Raw genomic sequence first — 13,702 nt, forward strand, 5'->3', positions numbered from 1 at the left:
ATTTATTTTTTCAGGTACGGTGTTTTTTTCAGTGTTGTGAAAAGCGCATTAAGCGGCCGTCTAAGCGGGCGCTTAAGCGGAATCGGAGGATAAAACGCTTCGATTTTACATTAAGCGGGAGATTAAGCGTTTTTTAACATTAAGCGGCCTGTTAAGCGGATTAAGCGGACATTAAGCGGTCAGAATGATTTTGACTTGCTAATTTTTTATATATAAATACAAATATTTTTTTATAAATATTATGAAAATTATAATAAAAAATTAAAAATATCTTTTTTATCAAAAATATTTTATGTTTAAATTCTTATTACTTAATTATTTTATAATTTTAATTATATATATAATATTATTATATATAAAATTTTAAATATATATTATTAATCCGCTTAATCACCCGCTTAAAATTCCGCTTAAGCGTCCGCTTATCCGCTTAAGCGCTACAAGGTCATCTCACCGTTTAGGACCGATTTGCACTTTTTACAACACTGGTTTTTTTACCCCAACATGTGTGCTCCCAGCTCCATAGCTTGTTTTGGTCACCGTCGAACATGAATTCATAAGGTGAGATATGACGATAGATAATGGACGTCATGAATGTACGGAGACAGTGATAGAAAAAGCAAAAGATGAGAAGACAGCATTATAAGCATGTGGATAAAAGAGATAATGATCCAATCCTAGCTCCTTCCTTGCTGAGGAAGGTTTGGAATCTCGAATATGTCAATAGGATAGCTCCAAATTGGTCAGAGTTTCACCCAATGTGTTTAAAAGCCTATTTTTACAGGGAACATTTTCACCCAAAGGACCAAGTCTAAATAGCGAATAAGTGACGTGATCCTTGCATAAATATTCTTTGCATAAATATTCAGAAATTAACAGAAGTGTATTGAATTAGATTTTTTTTTTCATTAATGAAGGTATTCAATTGGAATTGTTTGAAATCTATTAAAATCTTGAGGTATTCAATTGAAATTCTAAATTATGTTACAAAATCTGATGATATTCAATTGAGATTTTAAATTATACTTTAAAATCCGATAATATTCAATTGAGATTGTTAAAAATCCAATAAAAATGATAGTATTTAAATGATGATGGATTTTTTTGGATTTAATAAAATGATGGATTTTGTGGTAATTTTCAGTGTATTTTAAGTTTTTTGAAATCCCATTAAAATCATTTCGAAGTATTGTGCTTAAATCTAATCAACGCGACATTTTATCAAGAATCCGCACAAAATCAAAATCACATACAATCCATTAAAATCCATAAACTAAAAACAATCTATTAAAATCTCAATTGAATACGCCCCTCTAAATCACATATTGTGTCTTTGAATAATATAAAACTGTGGAAAAATTATTATAGAACACGATTGTTAGGAACTCGGCCTACTAATATGTATAATTTTTTTTTGATATTATTTTAATTTCAATTTTTCAAAAGTTCGTAACATTCACATAACTATTTTTTCTTACAAATCCTCTTGGATTTCATAAATTTTAATCAATTAAAAAATTATAAGAAATAATAAAAATTAAAAGAGTTCATTTTGTAAAACTTCATAAACATAACATTATTATTGAAATCAACTCATTATTTAAAAAATATTTTGAGTTTTTTTTAATACATAACATTGTCTTATTCTTGATTCAAAAATCCGAATACAAGCCCAATTCTTTAATCATGCTCTTCTTTTTTTCAAATGACCATATTGGGGCCGTTTGGGTGAGCTTAAAATAAATGCTTCTTGCTTAAAATAAAAAAGTGGAGTAGAAGTTGGAAGCAAGTTAAGACTTATAAGTGATTAAAGTGTTTGGGAAATAAGTAGAAGTCCTGAAACAAAAGCTAGCATTCCTAGCTTTTTATAAGTGCTTCTTGACTTTTGACACAAACGGTACGAATCAAGTGCTTCTAACTTATAAACAAGAAGCTGGGCTTTTAAGCCATACACAAACACCCACAAAGTGATATTCTTTAGATTGAGACTATCAAAATCTCGAAAAATAAAAGAAAAACATATTTCCACAAGAGAAAGTGAAAAAGCATTCCTTCGTAAAAACACATACTGTCCCACCACAATCAGTTGACTAGGGATTGACGATCAAATACTCACTCCACTTGTGTTCGTGCTCTTTTAAATACTTACAAATTACAATCCTCTGTATCTATATATTCTACTTCTACCATCTCACTCATCTTCTTGAATTCTGATCATCTCAACTCTAAGGTAAGCTTTCATCATTTTGTTTGTATAAATCATACTACATATATCTTGTGACAACCCCACGAAAAAAGATCATGTAAATTTTATGGCGTGGATCATGTAAATTCTACTGCATTGCATTAGTTTTTTTAATTTTTTGTGTTTCTTGCTGTGGTAAATTTGTTGGGTTTTGTGGGTGATTGTTGTAATGAGATTTTAACCTAGTTGTTTACTGTTTTACTGTGCTAGATATTTGATTGAGTTGGACTAGTGCATTTTAAGTATTTTTTTAATTGTTTTTTTTTTTTTGGAATTAATGTTGATTGGGTTACATTTATTAGGAGTTTTTAGTGATGGTATTCAAGAATAGTATGTTTGAGTTTTAGTGGATGTAGAATTAAATTTATGATATCTAGTGGGCAAATGAGTGTTTGCAATTTCGGGTTTTAGGTCGTGTTTGTAGATGTCTTGTCATTTGAAAATGTAATGAATATGGTAAAAATGGTAATTTGTTCAAAAAAGAATAAAAGTTTTGTGAACGAGTTATTTTGGGTTGATGGAATAATGTTTGTGTCGTTTTCTTGTTTTAATAGTAGTCTTATTGGTCCGCTTTTTATTATTGCTAGAACGATGATGATTTAATTAGTTGTGCTTGAAGCCTTGAATGATAGCAGTCCTTATGTAATGTCTTTGTGTGATGGTAATTAGAAATTTGGGTAAGAGTTTGTGCTTTCTTGAATCAGGTTCTCGGTGATGAGTTTTACCCAGATTATCTCGGATGTATGTCATTAGTAGGAATTCTTATGTGTAGGACAGTGTGTAATGGATCTGGTGGAGAATGAGTTATCAGAATGTTGAAATTTCAACAAAATTTTTCTATCTTCTTTGTGGTAATAAAAGATACCTATCTTTATTTGTTAATGTATTTTTAAGGAGCTAAAATATATTGTATCTCTACATATGATGATTTCAATGGTCAAAATTTATGTGGAACAGAGCAGGCGACAAACTGAAGATGCTGAAAGATCCTGAATTCTTATTGTTCTTATAGGTTTACTTTATTTAAATTTTTTGGTAAATAACACGTAACGACAACTATGGTAACTTTAATAGTGTGGCTATGATATAGCTAGTATTCTTCTGCCAAAAGAAGTGTTGATGCTTATGCATTTATGTGAAATGCTTCATAATTATCTTGTGTGGACTGTGAGAATATATTGATCTGATCATATTGCGTCTTATTGGCTCTTCTGACATTTAGCAAGTAGAGGTGGATATCACATGTTTGCGTGGTTTTACTGCAGGTTAGTATTGTCTAGGTTTTATGGGAAGGACAATTCATGTCTCTGGATTTCTCTATTTGGTGCCTGCTGAAGACCTCAAGGCACATCTTGAGAAATATACAGGCAAAGATACTGTATATGCTGTAGAGGTTAAAGCGAGCAAAAAACAAGGTAATGCACCATATGCTAGAGTCCAATTCATCACCAGCCAAAGTGCTGAGTATTTTATTGCATTGTCTGCTCGACAACGCATTTATTATGGAAGCCGTTACTTGAGGGCATATGCCAGTGATATAGACATCATACAAAAGCCAGAAGTAAGGACTTTTGTGGATCGAATGGAAGATGTAAGCCTACATTTTGGTTGCCAGATTTCAGAGAAGAAATATTCTGTGTTCTGGAAAAAGACAGATGTGAAAGTTAAATTTGGTTCAGGACTTCATAAGTTCTATTTTTATCTGTCCCATGAGTCTGTTGATTACATGCTTCAGCTGTCCAGTGAAAATATTTGGAAGATTGAGCTACGTCATCCACGAGGTCAAATTAAGAAGTTTATCCTCATTCAGGTTTGTCTATATATAGCTAGATTCATTACATGTTATATTGTTAAATTATGGGGAGGCTTTGTCTATTTGTAAACTCTGAGATAATAGTCAACATCTTATCAAAATCGTGTTGCTATGAACATTTTGATTCTCTGCACCTACAAATTTGTATATGTGGGTGTGGTTGGGTTTTACACAGTTTTCGCCCGCGTCTTAGATGAGTTTCATAGATTAAATTTGAAGGAGTGTTTGTTTTAGCTGTACACATTTACATGAATTTTGTATTGACAGATGAAAATTAATACTCAAGTATCTTATAAAAGTGGAGTGTGAACATTATCATGTAAATGTTCCCTGAAGTTAACATCAAAGTGTTCACATGTATCAGCAATGCAGTATGTTTCACTTAATGAACTGTATTCAATATGTGCTTCCTTTCCATACGATGGTTTACCTCTTTTATGGTATATATCTCGTCAAAATCAACTGTTTTGCAGATTTAAAGATCTATTTTCTTTTGCTCTCTCTTACTCAGCTATCAGGCGCTCCACGGATCTTTGAGAAACTTAAAGACTCCATTCTCAACTATTTTAAAGAAACTCCTGAAGATTTCTGGGTCAGGGCAACTGATTTCACTCCGTCACTTGCTCTAGGTCAGTCTTCTGCTTTATGTCTTGAGATTCCACATGGTCGTGATACCCCAGACTTTGGAGTAAGTGTTATTTACCAGCAGAATGATGGCCAATTTGAATTAGAGAGTGGTTCAACCTTTTCTAACAATTTGGATCTGGTCCCAATGCCGACTCTTCCCCGAAGTATTCAATTGCCATATAATATATATTTCAAGATATGTAGCTTAGTGCAGAATGGCTATATTCCTGGGCCGGCAATTGATGGCAGATTTTATCACTTGATGGGAATAAATGAAGTATTTACAAAACATACTCTAGAGAAATTGGCCAACAAAAAGGAGTGCTGCTACGATCCTGTGAAATGGTTTACCGAGCAGTACATCAAATATAGTACTTCCAGGCGACAGTGGGCAGCACCTTCTATCACTTTAGATACCGGATTGGTACATGTTCACAGGATTCAAATAACCCCATCCAGAGTCTTTTGCTGTGGTCCAGAGATCAATGTTTCTAACCGTGTTTTACGCAAATTTTCAAATGATATTGAGAATTTTCTTCGTGTTTCTTTCGTTGATGAGGAGTGGAATAAACTTTTCTCCACAGATTTATATGCTCGTAAAAGAAACACAGGGATCTATAAGAGGATATTATCAGTTCTCCAAAATGGTATCGTCATCGGAACTAAGAAGTTTGACTTTCTTGCATTTTCATCAAGTCAGTTGCGGGATAATTCTGCATGGCTGTTTGCTTCAACGGAAAATCTATCTGCTAATGACATAAGAAAATGGATGGGTGATTTCCATGAAATTAAAAATGTGGCAAAATATGCAGCCAGGCTTGGTCAATCATTCAGTTCGTCTACAGAAACCTTGACAGTTCCTAAGGATGAGATTGAAATTCTTCCTGATGTAGAGAACGGAACTAAATATGTATTCTCTGATGGAATTGGAAAAATATCAGCTGACTTTGCAAAGAAAGTTGCTGTAAAATGTGGTTTCAAAGATTCTACGCCATCTGCTTTCCAGATTCGATATGGTGGTTACAAAGGTGTTGTCGCTATTGATCCCACTTCATCATGGAAACTGTCTCTAAGAAAGAGCATGTGTAAATATGCATCATCTAATATAGGACTGGATGTACTTGCATGTAGCAAATATCAGCCCTGTTATCTTAATCGCCAGGTGATCTCACTCTTATCAACCCTTGGAGTCAAGGACAATGTTTTCGAGAAGATACAAAGAGAAGCTGTAGATCAGCTGGACATGATCTTAGAACATCCATTAAGGGCACAAGAGGCGCTTGATTTGATGTATCCAGGAGAGAATGCACGTGTTCTGAAGGAGATGCTTAAGTGTGGTTACATGCCAAAAGCTGAACCCTTCCTCTTAATGATGCTACAAACCTTCCGGGCATCAAAGTTACTGGATTTGCGAACTAAATCAAGGATATTCATTCGGGATGGGAGATCAATGATGGGTTGTCTAGATGAAACCAGAAGTTTAGAATATGGTCAGGTATTTGTGCAATATTCTGGCTACGGGCGTAGAGCATTCTATGATGATACTTTTATGATGCATTATGATAGTGGACATAAAAGTATATATGAGGGTCAGGTGCTTGTTGCCAAAAACCCTTGCTTGCACCCTGGTGATATTCGTGTCTTAAAGGCTGTTAATGTGCCAGCTTTGCATCATATGGTGGACTGTGTTGTTTTCCCACAAAAGGGATCAAGGTAACTCAGGTTAAAAAATCTTGTTTGTCATTTATCTGTTGATGTAAAACCTATTATTATTCTTCATAAACTTGGATGTATCAGTATTACTCATCTAAATGTGCATCACCATACTTAACAACTTCACAGGCGTAAATATGTTAATGTTGTATAGTACTTGGGTGATCCAGTTCTTGCTCCCAAGGTTATATGACAAATAGTATTACTATTTTTGTCTAAGTCTAAGTCGTAAATAATTGCTGATATGTAAACCATGTGTGTTTGTGTGTTTTTTAATTTTTTGTGCACCCTAAGTCATCCTCCTGCTCACCCCTAGATCTCCACATAGATGATCAGATGGTTCAAAACTTGCTGATGTACAGAAACTATCTTTCCATACAAACAAACTGCTATCTCTTTTTACTTCTTCATTATATATTAGAATTTTCATATATTGTCATCAACTGATAAAACACTGACTTTATAATAACAGGCCTCATCCTAACGAATGTTCAGGAAGTGATTTAGATGGAGATATCTACTTTGTATGCTGGGATCGTGATCTTATCCCACCAACGCTAAGACAACCCATGGACTACACCTCAGCTGCTAGTATACAATTAGATCATGAGGTTACAATTGAGGTACAAATTTCTTGCACGATTTAGCCTGAAGCCTGCTTTTATGTATTATATTTTTATAGTCTTGAACTTTTAATTTCTTGTGGGATTTTGCTTCTAGTTTTATGATATTTCTAGAAACCCTATAGTGGAGTTTGCCCCTTCTTAAGTCTTCTAAGTTACTATTGTACATTATACATACATATACAAGTGTTTCATGTCAAAATTTGCTTACCAGGCTCAGTCAGCAGGAGAACTAAAGGGGTCAAATGGGAGTGCCAAACCTTAATTCTTTTTATCAAGTTTTTTAAATGAGTGATATATATTCTAATGGTAAAACATGTTTATAAGGGCACATGTGCGATGTCTGGTTGAATTATGAACAATTAGATTGTGCTATATGTCAGGAACTGTGGAGGCGTTTTTACTAAATAGGGACTGAAGCCGTAATTAGATTGTTCATAATTGTAAATGCGAGTATATATTAGATGTTGAAGTTTACTATTTTTTTGGCATATAGACATTTTTATATATTGCTATATATATTGTGTTGCTGCTTTTTGTGAACCTCAATTTAGGTCAACCACTCTGGCTCCTCTACTGGATCCAGTCGATACAAACATCGTGTTTTACATTCAAACATGTCCAAAACTTCAATGTATCCCAACGGAAGTAGAATTTCTTACATGATGACCATATTCACTACTGAAGTTTTCTACTGACTACAATTCTGTTGGATAGTATAGTAGAGGCTCTTGTATATTTATATATAAGATGTGTAATTTACCAGTCACCAGGATAGAAATTACAACGAGCATTAAATTTTTGTAAAATTAGTGCTTAAAATAGTTTACGACTCTTTAGACATATTGAAGAAATAAAGCTTGGTGTTTGATTTGTATAGTGTAGGTTGATAACTTCAAGATGGTCATGTTAAACAAAGTGCAATCATTCGGTCATGTATTATGAACCTTTTTAAATCTAATCTTAATTCTTCCACTTACAGGAGGTTCAAGAGTACTTCGCCGACTATATAGTTAATGACAGTTTAGGGATCATTGCAAATGCGCACACAGTCTTTGCAGATAGGGAACCTCTTAAAGCCATGAGTAAACCTTGCTTGGAGCTTGCAAAGCTCTTCTCAGTTGCTGTGGATTTTCCAAAGACTGGTGTGGCAGCAGAATTACCATCTCAGTTGCGTGTTAAAGAATATCCAGATTTCATGGAAAAGCCTGACAAGGCCACTTATATTTCAGAACGTGTGCTTGGAAAGCTTTTTCGGGATGTGAAAAAGATTGCACCCGACATCATCAAGTCTTTTACGAAGGAAGTGGCAAAGCAGTCATATGATTATGATATGCAAGTTGATGGTTTCCGAGATTACCTTGATGAGGCTTTTGAGTACAAGAGTGCCTATGATTATGAGTTGGGAAACCTGATGGATTACTATGGAATTAAAACTGAGGCTGAAATTCTTAGTGGTAATATAATGAAGATGTCAAAATCTTTTGACAGGCGGAAGGATGCGGAAGCAATTTCTTTGGCAGTGAAGTCCTTAAGGAAAGATGCTAGGACCTGGTTTAAAAAGAATTATGGGCCGTCAGATGGAGAAAACGACAGCTTATATGCAAAAGCTTCTGCTTGGTACCATGTCACATATCATCCTGATTACTGGGGTGTTTACAATGAAGGAATGGACCGTCCTCATTTCCTTAGTTTCCCGTGGTGTGTTTATGACAAGCTGATCCACATAAAGAAAGAAAAAATGTCCAAAACTGCTTCGGTTACTGCTATGCTCCAGAGGTTCAATCTTCGGTAGTCCAATGTTCTTATATAATCAAATCACTTTGTTTTCCAATTTTCATGTACTTATTGACTAATTTGCATATGTTGCTAAGTTTAGATGCTGATAACCATGATATATATGGTAAAGAAACGATTGCATCGGGTTTGTAGTTTTCAGAAACTTGTGCTTTCACAAGTATCTTTTCTCCCTTAAGATGTGTAATTGCCAAACTTCTAAAGCGTGTATTAGATGTGCATAAGTTTTGTGTATCAGATTTCGAATTGTGTTTACTAGCCTTGTATTTTAGTAGTACCTGTTGTAAAACAGGTACAGATCCTGCAAGTCTGCAGAAATTGCTCCTGAATGTCTAGTTTTAGTTGAAGCCAACCCCTGTTAACTCAGTTCAGGTAAAATATAATGGTATTCTTACAGGTCCTGCCACAGGTGGTCTATTTCACTTCTGTTTTCTGCATCAAATTAAAATGAAAAAATTATGAACTCTGGTAGAAGTTTTTTGAGTCAATAAGGCTAACATAGGACATGAATATTATCTGACTGTCAAAGACAAATAAGTAATACAAAAAATGCCCTGCATGAATGAACATGAATATTGCTAAAAATCAAGAAATTATGATACTGATGAAGCAAAAGAATATACTTTTGTAAAGATAACTGAAAGAACATAAAACTCTATGTATATACAATGATTACTTGCTTGAAAGTAAACATTTTCCCTTCTGATCTTTTGCCTATAAACTAAAAAATGTTCAATAAGGAGAATTTGACATGCATGCAAATCTTTCCTTTCTCTAACTGCAACTGAGCTCCAGTGACCAACCAATGTCCTGGACTATCCGATGGCCCTCTGCATAACTCCGCCATATCCACAACCCTCAAAAGCTTCTTCGTTTGCACTGCCACCGGTGGTCCACTTGGGAACACACTAGAGTCAACCACCACCTTTTTAGCATCATCTTTATCAGGAACCCCCCCTAAAATAATTGACTGGCTTATTGTCGAGAAGAATCCAGACTTCTGAGAAACATCTGATTGGCATTGCATCCAGCTTGATTGAGCAATGCATGAATTTGAAACTTTTGAGTAAAGTAGTCGAAGCTGCAATGCTGTCTTCGAATTGTCATGTTTGGTTATGTATAGTTGAGCTCCTGTAACAATGAATGTAGCATTTTCGCTTTTTGTACTCCAATCCGGGTCATATTTCACAGGGACAGTGTTTATATGAGAGAACTTTTTCCATTGAATGGGTTCCAAGTACTTATCAGAGGGAATATCTTCTGATCCACGCCAAAAAGTGGCATCACTGACCCTGTTCTGGAGGAACTGTGGTGTGTTTGATAAATGCTGGAGGTGTATTGCTAGCCTGCACAAAATAGTATAAGCAAAATTCTTCAGCAATTTATTTATTTTGCTTCATAAATGACCTTAACACAATTTCAATAAAAATATAAACAGGCCGAGCATCTGGACAAGAATTGAAGATATACCTATTGCATTTCATGCCTTCCAGATACAATCGCATTCCTGTTATGGGTCGGTTTTCCACTGTAACCTGATAGTAAAAATCTTTCTTAGTAATTGCAGTTTGCCAAATCTTAAGAGCATCTATTCAACACAAGTTAAAAACTGCATAGCAAGAGTTCCAGTTAAGGAAATGAAATCAAGAAGTGTGTTAGGTTACCTGAGTCGTGTTGACATACAACTTCGGACCCATTAAGTTAAACTGGAGATAAGGATTTCGGGACTTGATTGAGTTTGGTCCTAGAGTAAGTTCGCTGTGAATTGGAGCCCATATTTTATGAGATTGGAAGTCCAAAAAATACTGTAAATCAGTCAATGGCGGCTTGTCTGCACAATGAAAGTAACAGAAACATGCTTATTATTAGTACCAGAACTACTCCCATTTCTCATATGTTTTTCTTTGTTTGTGACAGAGTAGAAGTGTGTTGAGTATCATGGTACTTAAAATCTTACACCGAAGATAAAGGTTGATAGCATGCGACAGGAAACCAGTTCCTGGAACGCCCTTGAGGAGGGAGGTGATGGGAATGAAGTTAAACTGAACAGCATCCGGCTTTAATGGAACTGTTAATAGCCATTCACAGTGTGTCGTTGCTGATAGGTCTCCGCCCCTCTTTGAACATATTACGTTAATTCCCTGAAATTAATCAACATAGTATCATCAATGCCAAAAATTTGAATTAAAACAAAAACGGACTTTTAATGTTGTACAATCTAATATTTGTTCGCGTCTCATTGTTCCCAAACCAGATAAAATTTAATGAGCTATTGACAGAGAAAGTATCAGATTTGTTTCCAATGCCATGCATGTATAATTTCAGAGAAAATTTAGTTAAGGATAGTCAAACTTACGTTCTTCGTCTTGACTGATGATAAGCTACCGAAGTACGATGACTGATGGTCGAAGACATTAAAAGCTGGTGGAGCCTGAATTTGTCAGGGGTAGCAAATTAGGTATAAGTAGTAATACCAAAAGAGTGGATCATAAATTTCTTGCTGTAACGTGATATACTGTAGTACTTAGAGTGTATAACAACTAACCTTATGCTTCTGGTGTTTCGGAGTGTAACTACAAGTCCCATTAAACAACTGATCACCGAGTTCATCCAGACTCTTTTTCAGTTCCGATGCCTCCAAGTTTGAAGTTTTATCTTGCCTTACCACCACTGTGTCCTGTCCTCCGATGCCCAGTCCCACTATGACGTGAGTCCCATATTTCTCTATGAACCTGTCAAATACCACATTTAGCTTAGTCATGTCCTGCAGGTTCGATTTTTTTACATGATTCTTTATTGTCAACCTTGTACAGCCAACAAAATTATTATAAACAATATTTGTATATAGATTATTACTTCAATAATGTTAACTTTCCATTTTTCTTTGGCATTACGTGTCAGAATATAGCCATCGGCTACTTTCACTGTATCATCCAGACGCATTGTATTGAATACAGAATTATACTCTTTCAAATAAAGCCATTAGTAATTCATAGAATTTGTTATTTTGAAATGACTGTATTTACCTATTAATAGTCCATTGAGTGGTTAACCAGCTATTCTCTTTGACCTTGAAGACAAATTGTGGGTGCAGTACCAGAAAACTATACAATTATTATTAACTTAGCAGATAACTTTTTTTGACATTTTCAACTACTAAACCATTTAAATTTCATGCTCCCAGAAAATGACTGATGAATGCCAGATAGTCAAAAGATTAAAACTAATTCATCTAAAACACCTGGTCTAAGTAAATTATTCAAGTCGAAATTTGCCTGACGAAATACCATAGAAACAGACAAACAAAGACCATTAGTTTTCAAGACTAACTACCATCCAACTATGTCATTACAACAATAAAAGAAACAATTGGTCTCAACTGTCAAAGTAAACACCAGAAATTTGCGGATGGTTGTATTCATCATCTACACACAATTGACAGTCTGCAAAGTTGACATCTACTAGATAACTTATGTTTATGGGAAAAGATTTTAGAAAATTGTTTTAAATTGAATGAAATAATAAACACGAATAATTATTGATTTGGTCACAAGGTTGACATACACTATAGATGACTTATGGTATAGAGAAAAGATGTTAGAAAATAATGAGATCATAAATATAATAAAGAAATATAAATATGGATTTAGTCATAATAAGTGGTTGGCTAGCTGATGGTTGATTTTGTAAGGTCAAATATTCATTCTAGCAACCCATTGTATTCATACAATGACACAAATGACAACCAACAGTTCATTCTAGGACAGGTCAGCCACCATTTCCCCTCAATTTCTGATTACTACTCTTTTGCCCTTTTTCAGATAGAGGGTCAAATTTGCATTCAACAAAGAAAAAAGAGACTAAGTCTAGAATCCGAAAGCAATGTAAGTAAAATCAAAAATTAATACCTGGCAAGAGCTAATGGATCCCAGGTCGAAGGAACTGCATTTTTAACCTCATCACGAAGTTGAAGAGGAAACCGATTGATATGAAGATCGAACAACAATATATAGTAACCATCCAATCCTAAATACTTTGTCTTTGAAGCATCCGTCCCCCATGATTCACTCTCGAAGCCAAACATAGAATTAAACAACCCTGATGGAATTTTCCCGGGGACAGAGCACTTCTGGTTTATAAATTCCGACATCTACAAAAAACACATTCACAAAATTTAACAAAACACATTAACCAAACATATGCAGAACAACAACAAAAAAAACTCCCAAAAACATACATGATTAAAGTCCAGAATATCTGACTGATACCGAGTCCGATCACCTCTTCCACATTTAATATCAGTAGAAACACCCTCAAACTGTCCGAAACCTGGTACATGTAACTGCCTGGTCTGTTCCTGATTAAGATTAACCAGACTGTCTCTGCCTTTACAGAACTTAAGCCGAAAATCCGAGGTGAGATCAAAGCCTTTGCCTAGGCTACTGAGAGCCCTTCTCACTATTGCATCCCCATCACTCATTTCAAACTCAATGAATACAAAATCAACAATATCAATATAAGTAGTAGAGATAAGTTGCAGAGGTTGGTGCAAGAAGAGAGAAAATTTTGTAGTATGTGATTTATTATGAGAAGGTGAGGGGCAGAGAGTTGGGCTATATATATTTTTTAGTTGATGTATTAGTATTATTTATTATTTATTACTACAATTTATTACAATATTAATAAGGATGTAATAATGGATAGAGAACGAGGAAGATTCATTTGATTTGAAGCTCCCCATCTTATACTTTGACTGCTTAATTCTGTGTTTTCGCCCACGCCTAAAACACGAACCGTATGCTACATGTTATTTTTGTTTGCGATGAAAATAATGTAAAATATTTGTTTTTAATAATCTATAAAAACTTTTTATAGTTTATTGGG

At 34.7% G+C, this 13,702-nt stretch overlaps 2 protein-coding genes across 3 annotated transcripts; one reads left to right on the top strand and one right to left on the bottom strand.

Annotated features, from left to right (window-relative positions):
• The first annotated feature begins 2,091 nt into the window (after positions 1-2,091).
• Positions 2,092-9,073, top strand: LOC108202618 (probable RNA-dependent RNA polymerase 1). 2 transcript variants are annotated; one of them, XM_017371099.2, is made up of 5 exons: positions 2,092-2,230; positions 3,511-4,055; positions 4,570-6,398; positions 6,871-7,021; positions 8,004-9,073. In XM_017371099.2, the coding sequence occupies exons 2-5, from the start codon at positions 3,531-3,533 to the stop codon at positions 8,814-8,816; spliced, it is 3,318 nt and encodes a 1,105-aa protein (XP_017226588.1). In that variant the 5' UTR covers positions 2,092-2,230; positions 3,511-3,530; the 3' UTR covers positions 8,817-9,073. The 2 variants fall into 2 exon arrangements, with proteins under 2 accessions (XP_017226588.1, XP_017226589.1); XM_017371100.2 differs by lacking the exon at positions 2,092-2,230 and adding an exon at positions 2,824-2,922.
• A 320-nt stretch (positions 9,074-9,393) lies between these two features.
• On the bottom strand, positions 9,394-13,411 carry LOC108200742 (MACPF domain-containing protein At1g14780). The gene is made up of 8 exons (XM_017368992.2): positions 13,056-13,411; positions 12,727-12,968; positions 11,364-11,550; positions 11,175-11,249; positions 10,776-10,959; positions 10,483-10,649; positions 10,289-10,353; positions 9,394-10,164 (listed from the first exon to the last, which is right to left on the bottom strand). Exons 1-8 carry the CDS (start codon positions 13,296-13,298, stop codon positions 9,540-9,542), a joined length of 1,788 nt encoding a protein of 595 aa, XP_017224481.1. The 5' UTR covers positions 13,299-13,411; the 3' UTR covers positions 9,394-9,539.
• Positions 13,412-13,702: the final 291 nt, after the last annotated feature.

This window comes from Daucus carota, chromosome 9 (genome assembly GCF_001625215.2).
Source record: "Daucus carota subsp. sativus chromosome 9, DH1 v3.0, whole genome shotgun sequence".
NCBI classification, from domain to species: Eukaryota; Viridiplantae; Streptophyta; class Magnoliopsida; order Apiales; family Apiaceae; genus Daucus; species Daucus carota.